Raw genomic sequence first — 25,024 nt, 5'->3', positions numbered from 1 at the left:
TGTGTAATAATTATTATGAAGATTGGGCTCAAGTAGTGCTTAAATAAGGCTGGGGTTGGTTTCATTAAAATATTACTGGAAAATGCTGGGATGCAAATGGGGTGAATAATGTTTCAGCAAACTCCCATCAAGGTAGTCCATTACAAATTGTCACAATGACTGGAAGCTATGACTGAGTGAGAGCTACCTACAACTTCAGCCGGTAACCACAGACACAGTGAACCATTTAAAGAAGACTTGATTAAAATAAAACTAAACACTGTTCAAAAAATGGCTGCCAAGAATCACCTGATGTCTCATACAGTAAGTTGACAAGTTTTCTGGAAAGTTTCAATATGAATTGCACTGTAGACCTGTTGTGTATAACCTCACACTAGGTGTAAAGGTCTACTTCAAATGGAGGCAGTCTTGAAAGGAAGAAATTAAAATGTGCAGTGCTGGACCTTGATCAGATGTAGTTCTATCAAAACAATGGGACCTGTTAACCAGCCAGATATTCTTCAGACATTCAAAGGTCCTTGTGGAGGATGAAATAACTCTATCTCTTGTTGATTTCTATTTTGGCATATATCATGGGCAGCATGGTGGCACGGTGGTTAGCACTGCTGCCTCACAGTGCCAGGGACCCATGTTCGATTCCCGGCTTGGGTCACTGTCTGTGCAGAGTCTGTGCGTTCTCCCCACGTCTGCGAGAGTTTCCTCCGGTTTCCCCCCACAGTCTGAAAGACATGCTGGTTAGATGCATTGAACATGTTAAATTCTCCCTTTGTGTATCCGAACTAGGGGACTTTCATAGTAACTTCATTGCAATGTCGATGTAAGTCTACTTGTGACATTAATAAGTAAACTTTAAAAACTCACAATTTTCAGAGATAAAAGGTTAAAAAATGGGATTACTTGGTCTGCAACAATGAGTGCAAAACTTGCTAATCAAATTCTTTTCTGAGAACATGCAGACAGGAGTTTTAAAAACTGGGCTTTGCAAGCTGAGTCAGGAGAAGCAGAAAAAAATATCTGAGTCATCTGAAAACGCTGCTGGAAGAGAGTAATAAAGGTTGCTTTCTCTCCCCTCTCTCTCTGAAGCTAAAAGAATGCCTTCAAGAAAATGCAGACCTGAACCAAGTCAACTCCAGAATTCCACAGGAAACCAACTAACTTCAAACAGCCACAATGTTGAACAATCTGCACCTCAAAAACAAAGGACTTAATTGTATATTCTTTCAACTTTTTATTTGAGTCTAACTTTCTTACTTCTGATATCATTGTGTGTTGTCATGCCTTTATTATTTTTTCTTGGGCTTAGTAACTAATAAGCTTATAAGTTGACTCTTTTTTTGACTCAACAAAATCTGGTTTGATTGGCTCCTCATTAACAAATAAATACATCTGGATTGAAAAAGGTATTTATGGGGGAAAATAAATTTTAAAATCTTTGCTGTGACCATTCAAGGGGCTGACCAGAAGGGGAGCCAGCTCACTCCTGTTCTCCTGGTCATAACAACATTGAAAGTAGGCAGGGCTATTGCTGGGGTTACATAGAAAAGAAGATAGAAACAGTTTATGATCAATATTATGATCGAGGAAAATTAACTGGTCGTTTGAAAAGATATGGCTTGAATAAAAACAATAATTGTTTAATTAAAGAAAGAATAAAAGCAATCTAAATTCTAAAACAGATAGTTGTGACTAAGGATCCCAATTAAAATTTGCTTCCCACACCTAGTGGTGTGCTAAGCCAAACCTTTGTTTGTTTCCATAGCTAGTAATTCCTGGAACAGGTCACTAATCTATTGCCAGGGGCTTATAGTTTGAGGGGCGCCATTCCACATCGAACGTGGCTGACTAGGAGTCTCTCCCGCTCTTATTGCCAGCCATTGGCATGTTAAGACATGTCTGTCTTAAACACTCAACCTGTTTGGCCGTGTTACGAATGCACCTTCCTTGACCATCAAGACCCAAACCCAGAGCTTCTGACTCAGAGGCAGGGATGCCACCCACTGCGCCACAAGACCTCTGTGCCTAAGAATAAGGTTAATAAATTAATCAATAACCAACCCAAAGTGTCTTATTTTTTGTGTGAACTTTACATTTATTACATTGCATAAATATGATAAACCATGGACTAGAGGACCTAATAAATGACAAATTACACAACCAGTTATCTGATGACCAATTGTAAAAATGTGTGCCAGGGGGAGGACAACCTTTGTTCAGTTCAACATTCACTCAAGCTCATATCATAACTGATAACCCCATATCATAACCCCATAACTGTACATCAATGAGTAGGATGTTTAAATCCTTATCAAAGGGACCAAGCTGGGCAACTGGTGTGTAAGATTGAATCTGTAAGACAAGTACAGGGTAAAAATCTGAAGGAGTAGCTTAATTCTCCCATCATATTTAAGAAAAGGAGTGTTTTTGAATTTATGTATTAGTTAAGGACATGGATCATGAGGCATGTGAAGCTAATCATACTATGAATACACAATCAGTATACTTTTGTGGACAAATCCTATGTCTCCCAATGGGAAAGGACAAATATGGCATATACATGTAACCCCCTGCTGACCACTATATGGGGCTACTATTTAAATATTCAATCAACAGGATCCCGAATTCCTAGCGGTTGATGTTGATTTGGCTAATTCCCTCTTTACCCATAAATGTCAGTACTGTAATCGGAATATCAAAAGTAAATTTAATAACAATTATAATTAACAGACATAAAACAGTGAGCTCTGATCTATAACCGTTGGGGCCCATCCGTTGGTGCACACATGGGGAAACTCATCCTCAGTAACACATTTGTAGATACTGTTCCAGTTGGATTGTATAGTCCCCACCAGTTACTCACGACACACACACACAGTCCAGAAGAGACACACGTGTGGAAGATGATGCCGCAGGAGGCAGAGGTGCCGTGAGCTATCCGTGCAGCAACGTAGGTCGAGTGCGCTGAAGGCTGTCCTCCTCGGCAGTAATGAAAAGAACAGGCAGGGGAATGCCTGGCTGCCTCTCACTCCAAACCGAATTCTCACTGCGTGGGAAAAGCTTTCTCTCTGCACACTCCCTCTTCAGCTCTCTCCCTCTTCAGCTCTGCAGCTCCTTCACTTCCTGGCGCCTTTTTTTCCTCCCGCCCCCAGAGCAATCCCATTGGCCCAGCCCACATCACTCAACCAACAGCATCCTGTTCACAGCACCCGCCCGCCAAACAGGACACTGAAACCCACAAGGGACAAAGAACACTGGTAAATGTCTTCCCCACAAATTTTCCTCAGTCCCTTACATACAGAAAAGGGAAAATATTGTTATACCACCTCAGAAAACATGTCTTTTCATGGCGAAAGAGTCTGAGGCCAACACCCACCAAGTGCATCATACCAACCACACTTTCAGGTGAGGCAGCCATCAAGTTTTTCAGGTTCTGTTGTATAAGACAACATGACCAAAATACAGGTGAGAAGTAACCTTCCTGCAGAAGCCTTGAAGGTAATTGTAGCATTTGGATGTCTTTTACTTCCTCTATCTGTTAGTCAACAGAGCTAAAGTGGCTGGGTTTATTGACATCAATTAAAAATACTACAAAACAATCAGCAAGTGGAAAGATGATTTGGAATTTTAGGAGTTTGCTCATCGTGGTAAAATCTGTATTTTGGAGGAGGAAGGCTTCAGTGGTGTTGCTGATTTATATCAAGTGGAAAGCAGAATACTGCGGATGCTGGAAATCTAAAATCAAAACAGAAAATACTGTTCACAATTTCTGATGAAAGGTCACAGTGCTGAAACATTAACAAGGTTTCTCTCCCTACACAGATGCTGCTTAATCTGCCAAGCTTTTCCCAGTATTTTCTGCTTTTATTGATGATTAATATGTTCCTCATTGTCAGACGGTAATGATTGGAGGACTGTTGATTAGTGCCTACAGAGTTGATCCGATGATAGAACCCACTGCTTCCAGAATGTTCTGATCTCAGGTGAAGCAGAAATGGGCAGACCAGGCACTCCTGGGTACGCCCGGTGACAATAGGAGGGTCAGGTGATTTGAGGCAGGTTTGGGATGGCGGGGAGTTTGGTTGTGATGTTCAGTTGAGTTATACTGCAATTAGACCTAGTATTAAATTGTCAAGCATTTCCTGGGTAAATATTGATGTATGTCCCACATATCTGGCTCAATCTCAGGGTAGGAGACCTTTGGGGTGGGTGCTGGCAAACAGGGTACCAGCCCATCAAAGATTAAACTTTTCAGACAATTTGCACGCATGCCTAGTATCAGGACTTCCGCAGGGCCACATCTCCCAATGTACGTCCATCTCCAAAGATCTGAAGAGTGGAAGATTTGGGCCATCATGTTTAGCTGGTCTTGGTTTCACACGAATAGAGAGTGGTCCTAAACCATTATTTAGCATCAGGAATTGAACTTGTCACATGTCACACTGTGACTATCACATTTTGTTACAATATCATCTTTTAAAAGTAAACCTAGCGCAAAGGAAGATGGTTGTAGCTGTTGGACGTCAATCTTCTTAGTCCCAGGACATCACTGCAGGAGTTCCGCAAGATGATGTCCCAGGCTCAACCATCTTTAGCTGTTTCATCAACGACCTTCCTTCCATCGTAAGGTCAGAAGTGGGATATTAACTGATGATTGCGCTGTATTCAGCACCATTTGCAACTCCTCAGATATTGAATAGGTCCATGCCCATAGGGGAATTTCACAGCAACTTAGCTGCAGTGTTAATGTAAGCCTACTTGTGACTAATAAATAAACTTAAAATAATAAACCCATGTGCAGCAAGACCTGGGAAACATTCAGGCTTGGGCTGATAAGTGGTAAGTAACATTCACACCACACAAATTCCAGGCAATTACCATCTCCAACAACAACATAGAATCTAACAATCTTTCGTTGACATTCAATGACATTGCCATCACTGAATCCCCATCTATTAACATCCTTGGGGTTACAATTGACAAGACACAAAACTGGATTAGCCATATAAATACTAGAGCAGGTTAGAGGCTGGGAGTTCTGTGGTGAGTAACTCACCTGACTCCCCAAAGCCTGTCCACCATCTACCAGGCAGAAGTCAGTAGTGTGATGAAATACTCTCCACATGTCTGGATCAGTGCAGTTCCAACAACGCTCAAGGAGCTCAACATAATGCAGGAAAAATCAGCCTGCTTGATTGGCACCCCATCCACAACTGTTCAATCCCTCCACCAATGACGCACAGTGTCAACCATTTACAAGATCCACTGCAGCAACTCACCAAGGATCCTTCAACAACTCCTGCCCAGCCTGCAATTCCTACAATCTAGAAGAACAAGGGCAGCAGATGCATGGAACGCCACTATCTGCAAGTTTCCCTCCAAGTCACACACTGTTCTGACTTGGAACTATATCACCGTTCCTGCACTGTTGTTAGATCAAAATTCCTGGACTCCCTTCCTAACAGCACTATGGGTGTACCTACACTTCATGGACTGCATTGAACAAGGCAGTTCACCACCACCTTCTCAAGGGCAATAGGGCAGGTGATGGCCTAGTGGTATTATCTAGACGATTAATCCAGAAACCCTAATGTTCTGGGGACCCGGGTTCGAATCTGCCACAGCAGATGGTGGAGTTTGAATTCCATTTTTAAAAATCTGGAATTAAGAATCTACTGATGACCATGACATCATTGTCAATTGTCAGGAACTAGTTCATTAATGTCCTTTTGGGAAGGAAATCTGCCATCCTTACCCAGTCTGGCCTACATGTGACTCCAGATCCACAGCAATGTGGTTGACTCTTAACTGTCCCCCAAGAACAACTAAGGATGGGCAATAAATGTTGGCCGCTCATGTCCCACGAATGAATTTTTTTTTAAATTGGCAAGGACAACAAAGCTGGTCCAGCCAGTGATGGCCATATCATGTGAAAAAATTTTTTACACTAGTTTATACTGAAATTGGTCAGCACTTTCTAATTTGCATTGATTCATTACCAAATAACAATTAAACTTAGAGTGAACCAAGTCTGAGCTTGCTCAATCAAATTTATGATTTTTTGAAGCGAGGAACCAGACTTCATCATAATTATGTTTTGTATGAGTAGTTAAATTAGGTGCTTTGAAGTCATGTACATGATTAATTAGTGAGCAGATAATGTTCATGATAGCTTGACTTTGATAGGACACTTTCAGTGAACAGTCAACAATCCTATACAAATACTTCCTCCTTTCAAACTTCCAACTGAATCTCACTGATTGCTTATGTTGGAATCCTATGACATGAAAAGAAATCCAAAAACATTATTTTTGTCATTGCTAAAAATGGATTTTCAAGATTTGATTTGATTTGATTTATTATTGTCACATGTATCAGGATACACTGAGAAGTATTGTTCCTTGTGCGCTATACAGACAAAATATACTGTTCATAGGGGAGAAGGAAAGGCGAGGGTGCAGCATATAGTGTTGCAGTTAAAAAAAAGGTGAAGAGAAAAATATATGATAGGACCATTCAAAAGTCTGATAATAGCATGGAAGAAGCTGTTCTTGAGTCAGTTGGTACGTCATCTCAGACTTTCGCATCTTTGTCTCTGACAGAGTAATGTGGAAGAGAGTATGTCCGGGATGTGTGGGGGCCTTGATTATGCTGGCTGCTTTCCTTAGGCAGTGGGAAGCGTAGACGGAGTCAATGGATGGGAGGCTGGTTTGCATGATGGACTGGGCTGCGTTCACAACCCTTTGTAGATTCTTGCAGTCTTGGGCAGAGCAGGAGCCATACCAAGCTGCGATATATCCAGAAAGAATGCTTTCTATGGAGATTTCCTGCTGAACCAAAACATGATCGTGGCTGCTACAAATCACATGACCACATGATTGGCCCTTTATTACCAACAGAAGTTACTAAAACAAACTAGTTCCTCTTTCAGCCCGTGGAATCTCACATCTTATTCTCCAGACCCCTTGTAATCAAGGAAAGCAGAGGACATCAAGATGAACTGGCTCCCCAACCTGAACTATCATACAAGAGAGAGATTGAAATTCATTATACTGGAAGAGATGCTAATAGCCACCTCATCTCTCCGAAGGGAGAGCAATGGAATTCTGGCCAGAAGCACAGAAACTGATTGTTAGGCTGCAATTAACCTTGAATGGATCATGTCACATTACCCAAACCTCTGTCCTTACGGACAGTTTTTAACATTAAATCTTTGACCTCACAAGCAGACTGAGGTTTTAACAGCAGCTGGAAAGGACTCCAGCAGCCTAGCTAAGCAAATAGTCGGTTACCGTCTCTCAAATCCACAAAGCCTGCTTGATTTTGAAAGTCTTTGATGAATGTCTGCCAAGCAGTCTAAGCACAGGAAGCCCATCATGTTGCAATGTCATTTGTTTCAAGGACCTCTGTGTTGTCATCTCCAACCAGAAACTCATCGGGACTAAACACCACCACAAAGGAAACAGTCTCTGGACTTTCACTTCTCAGACTCTGGAAATCATGGGAATTAATACTCATTTCTGTGGTTCTTGTGCTGTTACTATCAACAGTTGTCAACCCTTCTTTTTTAAAAATTCATCGCTTTTTATTTATCCACATTAAAATCCATGTCTTCTTACATCTCTCATTCATATGATTTTATGTACAACTAATTTTATTTTAGATTGGGGATTTATTTAAAACACACTCTTATTCAACTACCAGTCAAATACAATTTCATTTAAATCTAATTGCATGCTTATATTTTACCTAGTAACTTAAACCAATATCACACCATCCTCTCGTGTCAAAATGTTCTTGGTAAATGGAAAATAAATATTTTGAAGCTTTATTTTTATTACGTGAACTGAATGATTAAAAAATACAGAACTGGAAATTTGATATTGGTAGATTGTTGCGTGTGTTAAGCAGTATCTGTTTTGGAATCAGAGTTTTTAAGTGTTTTCAAAACAGCAAAAGATCTTACAGGATATTTCCACTCCAATTATAGTTGGTTGCCACTCTTTGATGGTGGCTGACTGGAAAAACACTAGGAGCTAAAAACTACAATCAGTTGTCAGTTCTCTTGCATTGACAATGAATTCCCAGCCTCTGACCTGCTTTTATAGCCACAGTATTTATATGGCTGGTCCAGTTCAGTTTCTGGTCAACGGTAATTCCAGGATATTGATTGTGGGGGATTCAATGATGGCAATGCTGTTGAATGTCAAGGGGACATGGTTAGATTCTTTATTTGGAGATGGCCATTGCCTGGCACCTGTGTGGTGGGAATATTACTTGACACTAATCAGCCCAAGCCTCATTTTGTCCAGGTCTTGCTACATTTGGGCATGGACTGCTTCAGCATCTGAGGACTTGTGAATGGAACTTAACACTGTGAATTAATCAGCAAACTTCCCAATTTCTGACCAGTTGACGGAAGGAAGGCCATTGATAAAACAACTGAAGATGGTTGGCCCTACGCTACTGCTCTGAAGACCTCCTGCAGCAATATCCTAGGGCTGAAATCATTGGCCTCCAACAAGCACAAACATTTCCTTCATGGTGGGCTACGCCTGCTGTTAGTGGAGGGGCTTTCCCAAGATTCCCACTGTCTTCATTTTACTAGGGCTGCTTAATGCCACACTCACTCAAATGCCATCTTGATGGCATGGGCAGTCACTCTCATCTCACCTCTGAATTCAGCTCTTTTGTCCATGTTTGAACCAAGGCAGTAATGAGCTCTGGAACTAAGTGGACCTGTTGGAATCTGAACTGAGCATAGGTGAGCAGGTTATTGCTGAGCAAGTGCTGCTTGGTATCATTGTCAATGACACCTTCCATCACTTTGCTGATGATTGAGAGTAGATTGAGGGGGTAGTAATTGGCTAAATTGAATGTTTCCTTCTTTCTGAGGACAGCTCATACCTGGGCAATCCTTCAGACCTTTGGGTAAATACCAGTGTTGTAGCTGTACAACATAGTTGTTCTGGTGCACAAGTCTTTAGCACTGCAGGCCAAGTTGTTATAGGGCCATAGCCTTTGTTGTGTCCAATACACTCAGCCATTTCTTGATATCACATGGAGTGGATGGAATTAGCTGAAGACTGGCATCCACGATGCTGGGGGCCTCAGGAGGAAGGCAAGATCATTGACAATGCACTTCTGGCTGAAGATGGTTGCATATGCTTCAGCTTTGTGTTACAAAGCCATGCTTTATAAAAATGATTTTAATAATTTACTTGCTAGAAACCACAGATTGGATTTTTAAAAAGACTGAAGCCACATCCCAGTGGTTAGGATCTTGAGCCCACACACTCCGTCAGTGAGATTACCGGCGGAGGCTCAAGGTCCGACAAAACCTGAAAGTCATGAAATAGACACACACACACACACACACACAGACAAACTCACACACACACACCAACTCTCACACACGCACACAGACACAGACAAACTCACACACACACCAACTCTCACAGACACAGACAAACTCACACACACAAACTCTCACACACACAAACACACGCACACAGACAAACTCACACAGACAAACTCACACACACAAACTAAAATGCTCACACACACACAGACACACAAACACACACACTCACACACGTGGTGGCACAGTGGTTAGCGCTGCTGCCTCACAGCACCAGGGACCTGGGTTCGATTCCAGCCTCGGATCACTGTCTGTGTGGAGTTTGTACGTTCTCCCCGTGTCTGCGTGTGTTTCCTCCGGGTGCTCAAGTTTCCTCCCACAGTCCAAAGATGTGCAAGTTAGGTGCATTGGCCATGCTAAAGTCTCCCTCGGTGTACCCACACAGGCACTGGAGTGTGGTGACTCGGGGATTTTCACAGTAACTTCACTGATTGATGGACTATTGGTCTTTGCTGGAGACTAATTTTGCATTTAATGCTTACTGGTCATCTGAAAGGTAAGCTCATATAGACACAAAGACTTTGACTTTTCTAAGAATGTTTTGAATTCCCCAAAAGTGTAACTTAAATCCAGCCTGAATGAGGAAAAGTGACAATGAATGTTCCCCTTTAATTAAACTAAAATGAAGATATTGAGATTAATCACGAGTTCTGACGAAGGGTCAATGAATTTTCAGCACTTGATTTTTTTTATTTTGAATTACACATATCTTTAATTAGAATTTATAATACTCTTTCAGATGGGTATGGAATTATTTCCTTTGAGAGTGCCGCCAGCTGTACATTTTAAAAACAACTGTCCTGTAATGTAGCCACAGGAAAAGCCTCGTATTGGTGAGCTGGGTCTGGAGATAATTCTTGTTCTCTCTGTTACTCGGGCACCGTAATGCACGGTAATAAATTAATTTCAACTTATGGTTGGGTAATTTTACTGAGTAGGGCGGTAAATCTGTTGAGGATTATAATTAACAAGCGATTCAGCAATCTTTTATCTATCTGTCACGGCAAAATGAGACAGCTTAATACATCAGATATGCCAACTTTCATCTATACTTGCGTGTAGATGTTGCGTTTCGTGACTACACACAATATTGCACCAAGGTTATGGTTAGGTGTCTTTGCTTTGGTTGCATAATCGAATAATGCAAACGCAGAAAATGTATCTAACCTTTGACTAAACTCAGCTCCCGCTGGGGAGCCCTTGTGTAGCTATAAAGCAGGGTTTGCAATGTCAAAGGTGATCACTCAGCTGTTCCACCAGCCCTTTGAACCTCCACGCCAGTTAGCGTCAACGCGTCCCCTCTGTCTATTGGCTGTCCTGGGGCCAGGCCTCCCGGAGTGTCCCTTGCTTATTGGCTATCTTGTAGCCGGCCTCTCGGAACATGATTGCTATTGGCTCTGCCGGTTCGAGCCCCCCGAATGGCAACAATCAGATCGAGACGCAGAGTCACCGGGGGAGTTACCCCGGTCAATCCCATCGCCCTGAAGTCAGTGCTCAGTGTAGGAAACTGGTGCACAACATGCCACATGGTGAAAATGTGGGCTCCACATTTCTTTTGCACCGTTTCTTCCTTATGACTTCCAATTTGGTTCTATTCTCGTTGCAACTTGATTGTGCAGCAATTCTAGTTTGAGAAAAAAATGAGGACTTTGACAACTTGGGGCAGCAAGGTGGCACAGTCGTTAGCACTGCTGCCTCACAGCACCCAGGGACCCCGGTTCGATTCCAGGCTTGGGTCGCTGTCTGTGCGGAGTCTGCACGTTTTCCCCGTGTTTCCTCCGGGTGCTCCGGTTTCCTCTCACAGTCTGAAAGATGTGCTGGTTAGGTGCATTGGCCATGCTAAATTCTCTCTCCATGTACCTGAACAGGCACCGGAATGTGGCCACTAGGGGATTTTCACAGTAACTTCATTGCAGTGTTAATGTAGGTCGACTTATGACACTAATAAATAAACCTCCACGTAGATGGCATGTTTTATTGCAGACCAATAATTGACTATTGGAAAAAAAAACAGGCAAACCATAAATATGTTTAAGATAACACACCTTAATGTTCTTAGTGCCATGTGAAGATTAGGTATTGTTGAGAAAGCAAGAGCTGAGGTTTATTTCCCCCCCTGGCTGCAGTCAACCAGCTATCTTTGTGTAAGTCTATGGGGGAAGAAATTAAACCCCACTCCACCTTTTGCAAAATGTTGACCGTTTGCCAAGTTCTCGCAATTGAAATTGTTTTGGGTTCTCACTCTCAGGAACAGCGTGCCCACGGTAAATGTTTATTGGTAATCTAAACGACAAAATGAATCATAACATCTTCATCTCTGTGCGTCATACTGTAGCAGCCCCATAATCACACGCTGTATTTCTTGCTAGAGGTCTGTTCTTTTTTTGGAGGCATATCCTGGAGTACTGAGGTCAATGTTCTACGAGGTGAAGGTTAGAATCATAACTTGCAGCCAAGCTTCTAGTCAGTGTATTTGGTGGAACGGTGCCACAACGTTTAAACCGAGACAAATAGCGCTGGTTGAGGCAACCTGTCCACTCCTCCCATAAGGGAACGCCCAACTGTGGCTGCATTTTGGTTGCATCACTGGGTTATAAAAGAACTGAATACTCTGAGCTGTTACAACTTAAGCAACGGCAAAGTCCTGGTCATTCCAAGAACAGTAGGAGGACATGGGAGAAGAATTTCTCAGAGGAGAGCTGAGAGTTACTGAACAGTGCAAGGCAGTACAAGCTCACTGAAGGTAATGTTGAGAAATCTCAATGTGACAGTCAGGTATTTCTCATTTTAGCTTCCACTGGGATTTAAACAATTGTACAATGTATTTATTGCACTTTTTGATGTAGACCAAATTCCAGTCATTTTTTAACCAATGTAAGTAGCTTGTGGGCAAAAATGCCCTTGTAGACATAGAATTCGTTGCAAAAGATTACGGAAGCTAATGATAAACTGCGGGTGATTCAATGAGCAAGTGAATGAATGTCTGGTATGGACTGCCACCTGTCAGGCCGGATCCCCATTCTGTGCTGATCTAAGCCAGTGTTGCATTTGGGGCTAATACATGGGGTATTGGCTTCTGATCTCTATCCAATCAGTAGCTCCAGCTAGAAAGTTTACACGTGAGGATATTGGCAAAGGCCAAAGTAGACTTGTATTAGTGATAGCCTTGGTTGAATAGCTTGCCTACAGTCACTGTACGAAGGAAGTGCCTGAGACAATGGAACTAGACTCCAGCATACACGCTTTCAGGAAAAGAGGGATTAGAGAGGCTACCAATTGAGAAAATACGGTGCCGGAGAACTCCACGGGTTTAAGGGCAGGGTGGTAAATTCAATAAGCGCTAATAGAACAAAATGGCAAGTACAATATGAAATAAAAACGAAGTGTAAACTCAGCATGTCTTGGCAGCATATGTGGAGAGTTAAAGTTCCGAGTCCATATGACCCTTCTCCTTAAGGTACAATGTGAAATGGGACAGAGTCTGGTTCAAGGTAAATGTCATGAATGTTAAAAAAAATAACCAGCAAATAATGTACAAAACACCCGGATCATCTAAATGAAGAGAATTGTCACCTGAGCGCTACCGACAACAATATGATTGCATTATTTATTTCCAGCATTTTGCAAAGTCTGTGTTCAAGATGGTGGGACTGAAACCTTCAAGCGTTCCCCCAACGCCTGGTGTGCGGTTCATGAGCGCTGGTACAGCGGCCTGTTTCGCTGATCTTATTACATTCCCCCTGGACACGGCCAAAGTCAGATTACAGGTAACAAACACACCCCAGAATAATCACTTCTATTCTCTCTAAAGCATATTCTAAGACCAATTGTATGTGTTTGGTTTAAAGACTCATTTTCTTTGCACTTAGAATCATAGAATCCCTACAGTGCAGAAGCGGCCATTCAGCCCATCGAATCTGCACCGACTCTGACAGAGTATGTTACCTAGCCCCACACATTTACCACCTGCACATTTTTCAACATTTGGGGCAATTTAGTTAACATAGCCAATTCACCTAACCTGCACATCTTTGGACATTAAGGGTAAATTTACCACGGCCAATCCCCCTATCCTGCACATCTTTGGACGCTAAGGGGCAACTTAACATGGCCAATTCACCTAACCTGCACATCTTTGGACACTAAGGGGGTAATTTATCATGGCCAATTCATCTAACCTGCACATTTTTTGGACACTAAGGAGACAATTTAGCATGGCCAATCCATCGAACCTGCACATCTTTGGATTTGATTAATTATTTTGAAGGGAGACCAAAGTTAAGGAATTTCACAGAAATTAAGAGTTTATAAAATGCATCAGTTCTGCTCGCTTTAAAGATTCTCTTGTTGCCCCAAGTTTAACTCAGCCATGTGGTTTAGGTTCAAGGAGAGACTTCAGGATCTCCCAGGGCCGGAGTTGCCAAAAGTGTCAGATACCGCGGCGTTTGGGGAACAGTGGCTACAATAATCAAAACCGAAGGAGCGAGGAGTTTGTACAGCGGCCTCGTGGCCGGCCTTCAGAGACAGATGAGCTTCGCTTCAATAAGAATTGGTCTCTATGACTCTGTGAAACAATTTTACACCAGAGGGAGTGACCGTGAGTACTAACTGACCGGCAGTAACATCATTTTAAACAAGTATTTACTGTGTGCAAATCATTCAGGGGTAAAAGTTAGTACAATGAATGCCTTGTGTGAAACAACGGTTTGGAAATCAGTGCCTGCTGATGAGTTAAAAGCAAATGTTGTTTAAAGAAGTGCAGTTGCCGTCTTCGGTTTTGTTTTAATAAGAAATGCCCGTTCTTCCTGTTTAATGATGTTTACATTGTATGGATTGCGGACAACTGGAAATTATATAAATGCAAAATACTGCAGATGCTGGAAATCTGAAATAAAAACAGTGCTGGAAAAGCTCTGGCAGCATCTGTAGAGAGAGAAACCGAGTTAACGTTTCAAGCCCAAATTATATCTCCTGTTGAATAACACAAACATTTACCATAAAACAGTTTGGAATGAAAGGGGAGGCAGTGGTATAGTCACTGGACAAGTAATACAGATACCCAGGAGAATGCTCTGGGGACCTGGATTTGAGGACCACCACGGCAGATAGTGAAATTTGAATTCAATAAAAAATTGGAATTATAGAATCCCACAGTGCAGAAGAAGGCTATTCAGCCCATCAAGTCTGCACCGACCACAATCTCACGCAGGCCCTATCCCCATAACCCCATGCATTTACCCTAGCTAGTCCCCCTGACACTCAGGGGCAATTTGGCGTGGCCAATCCACCTACTTGCACATCTTTGGACTGCAGGAGGAAACCAGAGCACCCGGAGGAAACCCATGCAGACACAGGGCGAATGTGCAAAGTCCACACAGACAGTGACTCAAGCTGGGAATTGAACCCGGGTCCCTGGTGCTGTGAGGGCAGCAGTGCTAACCACAGTGCCACCGTGCTGCCCAATTAATTAATTGTCTAATGATGTCCACAAAACCATTGTTGATTGTAGTAAAGACCCATCTGGTTCACTGATGTCCTTTAGGGCTACACCCTTACCTGGTCTGGCCTATATTGACTCCAGACCCACAGCAATATGGTTAACTCTTAAATGCACTTGGGGATGGGCAATAAATGCTGGTCCAGCCAGTGATCCCCACATCCCATAAACAAATTTTAAAAAAGTTTTCTTATGTAGTATGATTTTGGCATAATATGTGAAATGCTGATTTAATTCTGTCTCTCTCTTAGATGCCAGTATGGCAACCCGTCTCCTGGCAGGGTGTACTACAGGAGGACTGGCGGTAATACTGGCACAGCCCACTGATGTGGTTAAAGTTCGTTTCCAGGCACAAAGGAACCTCTGTGGTGCTCCGAAACGTTACAATGGCACTCTTCAGGCCTATAAACTAATAGCCAAAGAAGAAGGAGTTCGAGGACTTTGGAAAGGTAGTGTGCAACATTGATCCCTCTATCCCATCCTGAATCTGGTGACATTTCCACTTTGTTAATCGCATCTTGTTTGTCGTCCCTTACAGGAACTTTTCCCAACATTACTCGAAATGCCATTGTCAACTGTTCTGAGCTCGTAACCTACGACCTCATTAAAGAGGCCATTCTGAGGAAGCAACTTTTAACAGGTGGGCTCACAGTGGTGGGATAGTGTCGAATTCGCGTAAACACTGGAGTAAATCGCGCTGGTTCTTTTCAGCGGGACTTTCAAAATGAATCTCCCACACTCCGTGCATCAGAGTGTCCTAGCATGAATCACGCAAAAAAAACCTAATAGGCGGGGCCTATTCCCACCAGAGAGGCCGGCAGCATAGCGCTGAGTGGGCCACTGTGCATGCGCTGATCTGTCAGCGCCGAGATCAGTGTGCATGCGCAGTAGCCTGCACTGCCGGCCTCTCGATTGCTGGCCAGCTCCGCGACCCCCCCCCCCCCCCATCGCAGAACACTCTATTGCAGACCAAAAAGCCCTCGAAAACCCGCACGTGTCCAGAACAGTCTGCAAACGCCATAAATCAGTTACATAGGAGAGAAGGCTTGTAAGAACACTCTGTATTCAAAATGAGAGTCTATAACACCTCCTCCCCTAAATTTCAATCATCTATTAGAACAGAAATATAACAAAAGTGATGTCTTAACTATAAAAAAGTCTGCCAGGAGCATTGTGGTTGCATTGTGATCTACGCAACGCCACTGGTGAATCTTAGAGTCATAGAGGTTTACAGCATGGAAACAGGCCCTTCGGCCCAACTTGTCCATGCCGCCCTTTTTTTTAAACCCCTAAGCTAGTCCCAGTTGCCCGCATTTGGCCCATATCCCTCTATACCCATCTTACCCATGTAACTATCTAAACGCTTTTTAAAAGACAAAATTGTACCTGCCCCTACTACTACCTCTGGCAGCTTGTTCTTGTAACGGTTGATCTGGAATCACACGTGAAGAGGTAGATTGTGAATCTGTAAATGAACATTCCTCTTCCATTACTCCAGCAGAGTCAACTGGCAAACCTTGAACCTCAGGAACAACTTTCTGGTGAATGCCCACAAGCAGCATTATCTTCTGCCATGTTAGCAGTAATGACTGCTGACTCCGAAACCTTTTCTGACCTGAGGTCATACCGTAAATGAATATATGATCTTGGTGTCTGCGAACAACTCTTCCATGTTGCAGTCTCATGACCCAAGATATTGGACCCCTTTGGTTTAAAATGATTTTCGGCAACCATCTCTGGTTACTATCAAAAGTCCTGAGGTAGACCTGACTGTCTGTGTTGAACTGCCTCTCTTTGGCATGGTAGTTATGTCCCTCCTTCTGCTTCTGTTGTCTCCTGCCCACTTTGCTCTGAAATCTGGTTGAAGCAGATTCAGGTGAGACTTTGGCCTTCTACCTGACAACAATTCCACTGGAGAGAGCCCGGCTTCGGATTGTGGTGTGATACGATGCTGGAATAAAAATCTTGAGAGCTTTTTTCTCAAAGTATCACCTGACATCCTCTCCACTCCCTCCTTCAGAGTTTGGACAGCTCTCTCTGTTGACTGTTTGAAGCTGGATGAAACAGTGCAGTACACACATGGCATGTATCGTTCTTTTGTATGAATTCTTGAAATAACTCACTTGTAACCATAGTGCTGTTATCTGAAACAAGCAAATCTGGTAACCCACGAGTCGCAAAAAAATGTGACGCATCTTCTTAATTGTCACAGAAGCAGTAATATTACTCATGATATGGGCAGAGGGGGTACAAGTTGAAAATAATGTCATGCCTTCACTTGAACAGTAACAAACTCTGAAATTGATAAGAACTTGTTGCAATTTGCAGATAACTTTCCGTGCCACTTCCTCTCGGCTTTTGGCGCAGGGTTTTGCACAACAGTAGCAGCTTCTCCTGTTGATGTAGTAAAGACAAGATACATGAACTCTGCTCCCGGACATTATAAAAGTGCACTGAATTGTGCTTGGACTATGCTGGTTAAAGAAGGACCAACAGCCTTTTATAAAGGGTAACTTTATTCGATTCAACTTCATTGACAGTGAAGTAAATCTACATGTAATTGTTCTTTTCTTCTCCATTTATCTTCCTCCTTGGGGCCAGTTGTACAGGATTGTATGAATGTAATCATTGAGTATCTATAGGTGATTCAAGTCTGGGGGTATTACAGTTGAACTTGATCCTGTCCATTCCTGGTTCTAGCAGGGACAGTTTCAGGAGTAGGAACCCCTGGTTAATTTTTCTTTCCCCAGTCTAGAGGCACTGGGATCCAGTTGCACTAACATCCCTGTTGGCCAGGCTGAGATCAACAAACTCAGCACAGACTGGGGATCAAAACTAGGGAAATCCTGCTTTCTGGCTCAACCAGAGGCCAGTTTAATCAGCTGAGAAATCGGGAATATTTACATATTAAATATCCACCCTGGTTTTAAGCAAAGCAAGAGACATTTCAACTCTAGATGATTTTGCTGAGTCCAAAGATGAGAATTTTAACATGCTATCCAGATCTCTTACATGGATGAGATCTCTCCTTGACTCCCCTAGCCCCACCCCACCTTGCATGTCTAAGTATTCTTTCTTTTCTATTTTCTAAGAGGTTTCTTATCTCATTCCATATTCTCTCTTAGGTCACCGTGGATTTTAGTTCAGTTAGAAGTCTTTCATTAACTTGGTCAACAACTTGGTCAACAACTCCCTGAAAGTTTAAATAGAGATTAACATGGTCTGGAATGGGGGGGTGGGGGTGAGTTAATAGGTTGTGATGAACAAAGCATCGTAGCTGTGAGGGACAGCTCGGTGGATAGGATATTAGGATGTAGATGGGCTGGAAAATTGGGCGGGGATCCTGGATTCAGGATTCAATCCTGGACCGGGGAGCGGCGCGGGCTTGGAGGGCCGAAGGGCCTGTTCCTGTGCTGTATTGTTCTTTGTTCTTTTGAATGATATCATAAACCATCTAGTTAATTTCCTAATAAGCTAAAGAGAGTAAATGAGGTTTAGTTGGTAAGATTGTCCTCTTTTAAATCTATGCTGGTTATTCCTTATGCTTTAGTTATATAGGCATTTCTCCAGCCAGTACAACTCTTCTACCTTTCATCAAATAATGGACCTAGTCTCTCTTGGCAGTTCTGTTGTCCTTCCAAAATAACTTTGCCTGTTTCCAGTCCTACAGAATCTGTAAAATGCTCAATAATTCTCTTGTAATAACCACCTAAATATCTTACCCTAGTATCCATCAGGACCCTAGAATGTATTCTATCTTGCCCAGGGGATTTACTAGTCTTGAGACCCTCAACATTTCAAGTATCTCTGCATAGTCAGCTTTGAAAACCCTCAAGGATACTGGAAGTACAAGAATTAGATAACATATTAGAATTGCTAATAAATAATTTTAGTGGATAATGCTACAAAAGATGCATTTCAATTAACTACCTTCTAGTTTTTGTCATATTTGTGATGTAACTTCTTTAATTGATCCTTTACAACAATAGGGACATAGGAAAGAAAGTAGACCATTCAGCTCCTTGAGCTAGTTCCACTATTCTGTTAAATCATGGCTGCTCTATAACTTGACGCCACCTATCTGCCATTGTTCTGTTACCCTTCATGCCCCTGCCTGTGCAAAAAGGATTCACAATGATGATCCTGGAAATGAGAGGTTAGAACTATTAAGAAAGGCTGAACAAGCCGGGGCTCTTATCTAGTAAAGGGAAAGCTAAATTAATGACCTGAGGTCATGGTGAGCCGCCTCTGCCACAGGAAAACCTGCCACATGGGGGCTGGAAAATCCCGGCCCTCGTTTTAGCAGCTTTTTGGGGAGAAACCTCCAGGTTTCCAGATTCTAAACTTCCAGACTTCTGAAACATCGAGTTTAATGTTTTTGACTAAGCTCATTTCTAGGTTCCTCTTTATTTAGCCACTGGGTGGGATTTTCCAGCCACACCATCCCAAGACCGGAAAATCCCACCCGAGGTCAACGGACCTTTGCATTGTCCTGTCCTGCCCATTACAATTCCCATGGTGGGCAAATTCAGCCCACTATCCTTTTGAAACCATTTTTAGCAATTTCCTACTTTTCTCCCTACATTGATTCATTTCTATTTGCCTGCAACTTTGTATAATTTGTTTCTTTTCCCTATTTTTATTGCCCTACCCGTTCATTTTAGAAGGACTCTTACTTAGCTCGTATGTATTTTTCTCAGCTATATGATTTTGGATATTCAACATTATTGTTCCAAAAGCATCCTGTTTTCCCTTAATGAAAATAATACCAACATAGCAGTCATTCATTACTAATCCTCTTTTCCTGTCCCACTGCATGCTGAATATTCTGGTTTCACTGCTAATGTTCATTTCTCTTGTAGGTTCCTTCCCTCTTATCTGCGCCTTGGGAGCTGGAACGTGATCATGTTTGTGTCTTATGAGCAGCTGAAAAGAGCAATGATGATGACCAGACAAAGTTAGGATTGTGCCGTATGATTCCCTGGTGTTGGCCACACATTACAGCTGGATCATAGAATGACCTCTCTGCACTGCCAGGCCTGCATTATGGACATGAGAACTTGTATTATGAATGTGATCATTTTCGTTATGGGATTATTTTGTGTGGAATGAAACTCCATGACCAGCATACCAGTGATTTAATTCAATTGCATTTCAAAATCTGGTGATATTCATTACATCTTAGAAAACATATTCAGGGCAAATGTTTTTAACCAGTATATGAGCAGTCAAAAAGAAGCACTTTATTTTTCATAGGATATGCTGTGTAAAACAATTTAATGCCATCTGACGGAATTCATATTTTAAAAAAATATACCACTGAGTAATATGCACTTTATTGCTAAGATTTAGCATCTGTAAGCCTAAGGAAAAACTAATGTTCAAATAGTTTGTTTTGAAAATTTCAATCTTGTCTCTTAAACGCCATTTGTTGCATTGACAGCCACATATCAATAAATACTATTTGTCAGTATTTTTACAAAATCAGTTTTAATAGAAGCATAATTTACAATTTTCTAAATATATCAGCTTTTCATGTTACATTTGGTGAGATGGAATAAATTATAATGCAAGTCCCCAGTAACTGTCGGTGGCATTGCCTTTCACTGTAGTTATTATATGATTATAGACTGGGATAACAGGCCTATCTAGTTAAATAGAGTGAGTTATTCCTGGCGACACTTTAAACTTGGGAGGCTGAGCCCAACTGCCTGCAAGACATACCCAGGTCAATTAATTCTTGAGATTTGACTGGGGTGCCTACTGAGTTGTACTTGTCTGAAGTATTAACTATCTTTGGTGACATACAAACACCCAATTGCTCAGTCTATTGTGTCCTTGATCTTTGTGACTGGTGACTCTGGCTCCTGGGAGCCTTTAGTCTGAAGGATATGGCGGAGGCATTTCTTAACATCTTTAGTTCAGTTAGGTGGGTTGGTATAGGAATTATGTCACGGGCATGCAGTAACCACCATGCTAGATTCATTAAAGTCTATGAAAACAGTTTCTTCTAAAAATGCTGCTGTGACAAATTGTGAAAGAAGTACATTTGAGAGAAAGCTATTTTACTTCTGTCCGCTGCTGCATTATACTTTTAGCTTCTTACTACCTTACTGTTTTGCTATATTTTCTCAACCATAACTCAGTGTTATTTGTTTAATATGTATGGTTTGGACTATAAAGTTCAGATGAAGCACAATAACAAATCAGGCATCCTATACAACTGACATATCATAGAATTATAGAATCCCTAGTGTACAGAAGGAGACCATTTGGCCCATCGAGTCTATACTGACCACAGTCCCACCCAGGCCCTATTCCCATAACCTCACACAATTACCCTGTTAATCCCCCTGACACTAAGGGACAATTTAGCATAGCCAATCAACCTAACTCGCACAACTTTGACTGGGAGTAAACCGGAGCACCCAAACCCACGCGGACATGGGGAGAACATGCAAACACCACACAGACAGTGACTTGAGGCAGGAATTGAACCTGGGACCCTGACGCTGTGAGGCAGCAGTGCTCACCACTGTGCCACATACTGCCCAATATATTTAACAGATGTTGGTTGGTTTTGAGCACAACATGCCCTCAGCATTTGTAAAGGTCATGTCGCTGGTTCAAGGGCATGTTCCAGAAAACTGTCTTGAACACACAATAGATTTTTGCATCTCTCAGTTAACGTGGGAATTAAAGTTGCCCATTGTATGAAGGAGAAGGTGGTAGAGTGAAGTGTGCTGCAGTGATTGGAGGAATGTGCAGGGAAACAGGGGATGAGATTGTTGAGAGTAGGGAGGAGACAAATTGATGGACAAGATCTTTTCTTTCATGATGTCACTGAACTTGCCGAGCATTGAATGTTTGGAACTAAGCTTGATTTCCTTAGCAACCATTCAATAATACTGATTCGTTGGGCTGCATTTTACCATGGGGGAGGTCAGGTCCTGCTGTTGGGGGTGATAGCACAAGCTTAAACCTGGTCCGGTGAGTGGTCGGGTGCTGCATTTTGCAGCCAATTAAGAGGCAGCCCCAGGGGCCCTGCTCCAATTGAGGACGGCAGCTTGCCCTTTGGCCCTACCAGCCCAACCAGAGCCCAGCAGCCTTAGCAATGTCACTGCTAGTGGTAGTCATGATGTGGAGATGCCGGCGTTGGACTGGGGTAAGCACAGTAAGAAGTCTCACAACACCAGGTTAAAGTCCAACAGGTTTATTTGGTAGCAAATAAACCTGTTGGACTTTAACCTGGTGTTGTGAGACTTCTTACACTGCTAGTGGTAACCAATGCTGAGCTGCATCATCAGGCTGAGATACTCGCTAGAGCTTGCAGGTTAGTTTACAACAGCCGTTGCCAGGACAACAGCCGTTACCAGGAACTAGATTGGGGGTGGGGTGAGCAGGGCAGTTGTGGGACATAAGCTGCACTTTAGGTTGCAGGTAGCCATCAACAAAGGGGGTATCTGTGGGCCATGAAGTGCCCTTTAAATAGACAACCCCCCTTAAAGGGTGCTAAAGGTTATGGGTCCTTGATCTGGACTCCCACCATAGGAAATAGAGTGAATAGAAAGTATCAACTCCTTTATTTAGCTGAAACATGCAATTTAGTGCAAGTTTGTGGCACTTGTCTTCATAATTTAATCCTAACTATAGTGAATCGGCACAACAGCCCCTCCAAGGTGATAGACCCTCTTTATACAGGCATAATACCAGAGGGCTGCATTGGAAGTGGCCTTTAACTGGGGCATGAAGTGGTTCAATTGGCTACCCAGTGTGTGACCATGCCACTAAGGTTCCTGTCACCAGCACTATGCCATGTCTGCAGGAAGACATCACTCCCCCCTCCTGACAATTTCCCCTGCAATATGCCGGCCCGCCTGCCTCCCAGTAGGCCAGAGAAATTCAGCACATTGTCTTAAAGAGTTGAAAAGCTGTTAATCTCAACGGTAGTGAAAGGATATCAAAGATCAGGAAATTATTCTGAGAGAAAACACTATACCATTAAAAATCGAATGTTCCACTTCATCACTTCTGCATCTACTGAGGATCACATGAACGAGTTCAAACTTGCATGCAACATTACTAGAATGCCCATTAAGAATCATTTGATATAGATGGAATTATTTGGTAATCAAGCAATTTAAACACAAAGCTAGTCCTTTCAGCCTTATTCCAGCAGAGGTATACTGATGCTGAGATTTATCTTGAGAATGAATGATGCAGCAATGAGACAACATGTTCCTGTGGTAGTACCAATTGCAGTTACATCATGCAGCTCATCTATCAAGTAAATTCATATGGGCCACTTTTACCCTGGAAAAGTCAGCTGGGTCTGCATTAGGCCAACAGCTTAGTGACCATCCTCTAATAGACACAAGGGGGTGATTTTAAGCCGAAACACACTGTGGGAATGGTGGTGCATGCTCAAAGCTTGGAAAGCGCAATTTGCTTTGGTGAGTTTCCAAGTTCCAATCTTGCCAGTGGACTGGTGAAACACATCACAGGACCACAGAGAGCTCATTTTAATACATTAGCATGCCATTAATCAGCACTCACTCTGGAACTTTCGCACTCGCTGCATATCCAGTGAGAGGGTATGTGATGCTGCGCTGGCAAAACCTACATTTTATTCTCCACAGTGGCGGCGGCGTGCAGACTACGAGGAAGCAGGGAGACACCATTCACGTTGGGCTTGTTCCACGTAGCGTATCGATGTTTAGAGTCCAGAGAAGCAGGTTCACCAAGATGTGAATCTACCATTCATTCAGATGTGGTTATGGGCTGGGAGCAGATGGAGGAGCAGGGGATTCTGGCGACAGGCATTGGGGGGTTTGAGGGTGGGTGGCTGCTCCAACTGGGAAGGGGGGAGGCGATGAGTGGGCAGAAGGGACTGATGATCAGGAGGTGGTGGGGGGGGGGGGGGGGGGGAGTGTGAGCAAATTATTACTCGAATGGTGTAAATTGAGGGAGGTGGATACTCAACGAGACCTTGGAGTCCTCGTGAAAGTAAGCGTGCAGGCACAGGTGGCAAATGGTATGTTGGCTTTCATAGCGAGAGGATTTGAGTATAAGGATAGGGATGTTTCGCTGCAATTGTATAGGGTGTTGGTGAGGTCACACCTGGAGTATTATGTGCAGTTTGTGTCCTTATCTGAGGAAGGATGTCCTTGCTGTAGAGGGAGTACAGCAAAGGTTTACCAGGCTGATTCCTGGAATGGCAGGTCTGTCATATGAGGAGAGACGAAGTCGGTTAGGATTATATTCACTGGAGTTTAGAAGAGTGAGAGGGGATCTCATAGAAAGTTCTAAAATTCTAACAGGGCTAGACAGGGTAGATTCAGAAAAAATGTTCCCAATGGTGGGGGAGTCCAGAACTAGGGGTCATAGTTTGGGCATAAGGGGTAAACCTTTTAGAACTGAAGTGAGGAGAAATTTCTTCACCCAGAGGGTGGTGAATCTGTGAATTCACTACCACCAAATGTAGTTAAGGCCAAAAAGTTGTTTGATTTCAAGAAGAAATTAGATATAGCTCTCGAGGCTAAATGGACCAAGGGATATGGGAGGAAGGGGGATTCAGGATATTGAATTTGATGATCAGCCATGGTCAAGATGAATGGCGGAGCAGGCTCGAGTTGCTGAATGGCCTACTCCTGCTTCTAGTTTCTGTGACTCCGATTGGGAATGGGCAGGGGGAAGGTTTATCCCTGATAAAGATTGTGCCCTGATCACAGTGCAGCTGGGTTTTGCTGGTGTGTTGAAACCCCACCCCACCCCCATATGACAGCATGAAATGCCCCCTTGATTTTTTCAGCAGTGTCATAAGATCTGGAGAGAAAACCATCTGGCTTCTCTGGAAACACGCTGCTTTTCTCGCCAGAAACATCTTGGCATTTTTTGGTAAGATTTCACCCTCCGCCTGCATTAACTCCTTCAAATGCAGGAGATACAAGACACACGACAACGCAGAATCGTCGAGTAGAAACTGATAGCCAAGTTCCACACACATGAGGACAGCCTCAACCGGGATCTTGGGTTCATGTCACACTACCTGTAACCCCCATGGCTTGCAAAATCTTACTAACTGTCCTGGCTTGAGACAATTTGCACCTCTT

The 25,024-nt window shown here is 42.9% G+C and overlaps 1 protein-coding gene across 1 annotated transcript; it reads left to right on the top strand.

Annotated features, from left to right (window-relative positions):
- Positions 1-12,051: 12,051 nt before the first annotated feature.
- Positions 12,052-20,392, top strand: ucp1 (uncoupling protein 1). The gene is made up of 7 exons (XM_078210621.1): positions 12,052-12,158; positions 13,033-13,182; positions 13,796-14,012; positions 15,164-15,361; positions 15,451-15,552; positions 17,241-17,421; positions 19,775-20,392. Exons 2-7 carry the CDS (start codon positions 13,057-13,059, stop codon positions 19,872-19,874), a joined length of 924 nt encoding a protein of 307 aa, XP_078066747.1. The 5' UTR covers positions 12,052-12,158; positions 13,033-13,056; the 3' UTR covers positions 19,875-20,392.
- The last annotated feature ends 4,632 nt before the right edge of the window (positions 20,393-25,024 follow it).

The sequence above is a fragment of the Mustelus asterias genome, chromosome 1 (genome assembly GCF_964213995.1).
Source record: "Mustelus asterias chromosome 1, sMusAst1.hap1.1, whole genome shotgun sequence".
Classification (NCBI taxonomy): domain Eukaryota; kingdom Metazoa; phylum Chordata; class Chondrichthyes; order Carcharhiniformes; family Triakidae; genus Mustelus; species Mustelus asterias.
Note: the sequence above shows the minus strand (reverse complement) of the source record. Positions and strands in the feature narration are given on the sequence as shown.

Coding starts and splice junctions, on each gene's coding strand:
- ucp1 (XM_078210621.1), top strand. CDS start 13,057: ATGGTGGGACTGAAACCTTCAAGCGTTCCCCCAACGCCTGGTGTGCGG. Junction 14,013..15,163: donor TTACACCAGAGGGAGTGACC/GTGAGTACTAAC, acceptor TCTCTCTCTTAG/ATGCCAGTATGGCAACCCGT. Junction 15,553..17,240: donor GAGGAAGCAACTTTTAACAG/GTGGGCTCACAG, acceptor TGCAATTTGCAG/ATAACTTTCCGTGCCACTTC.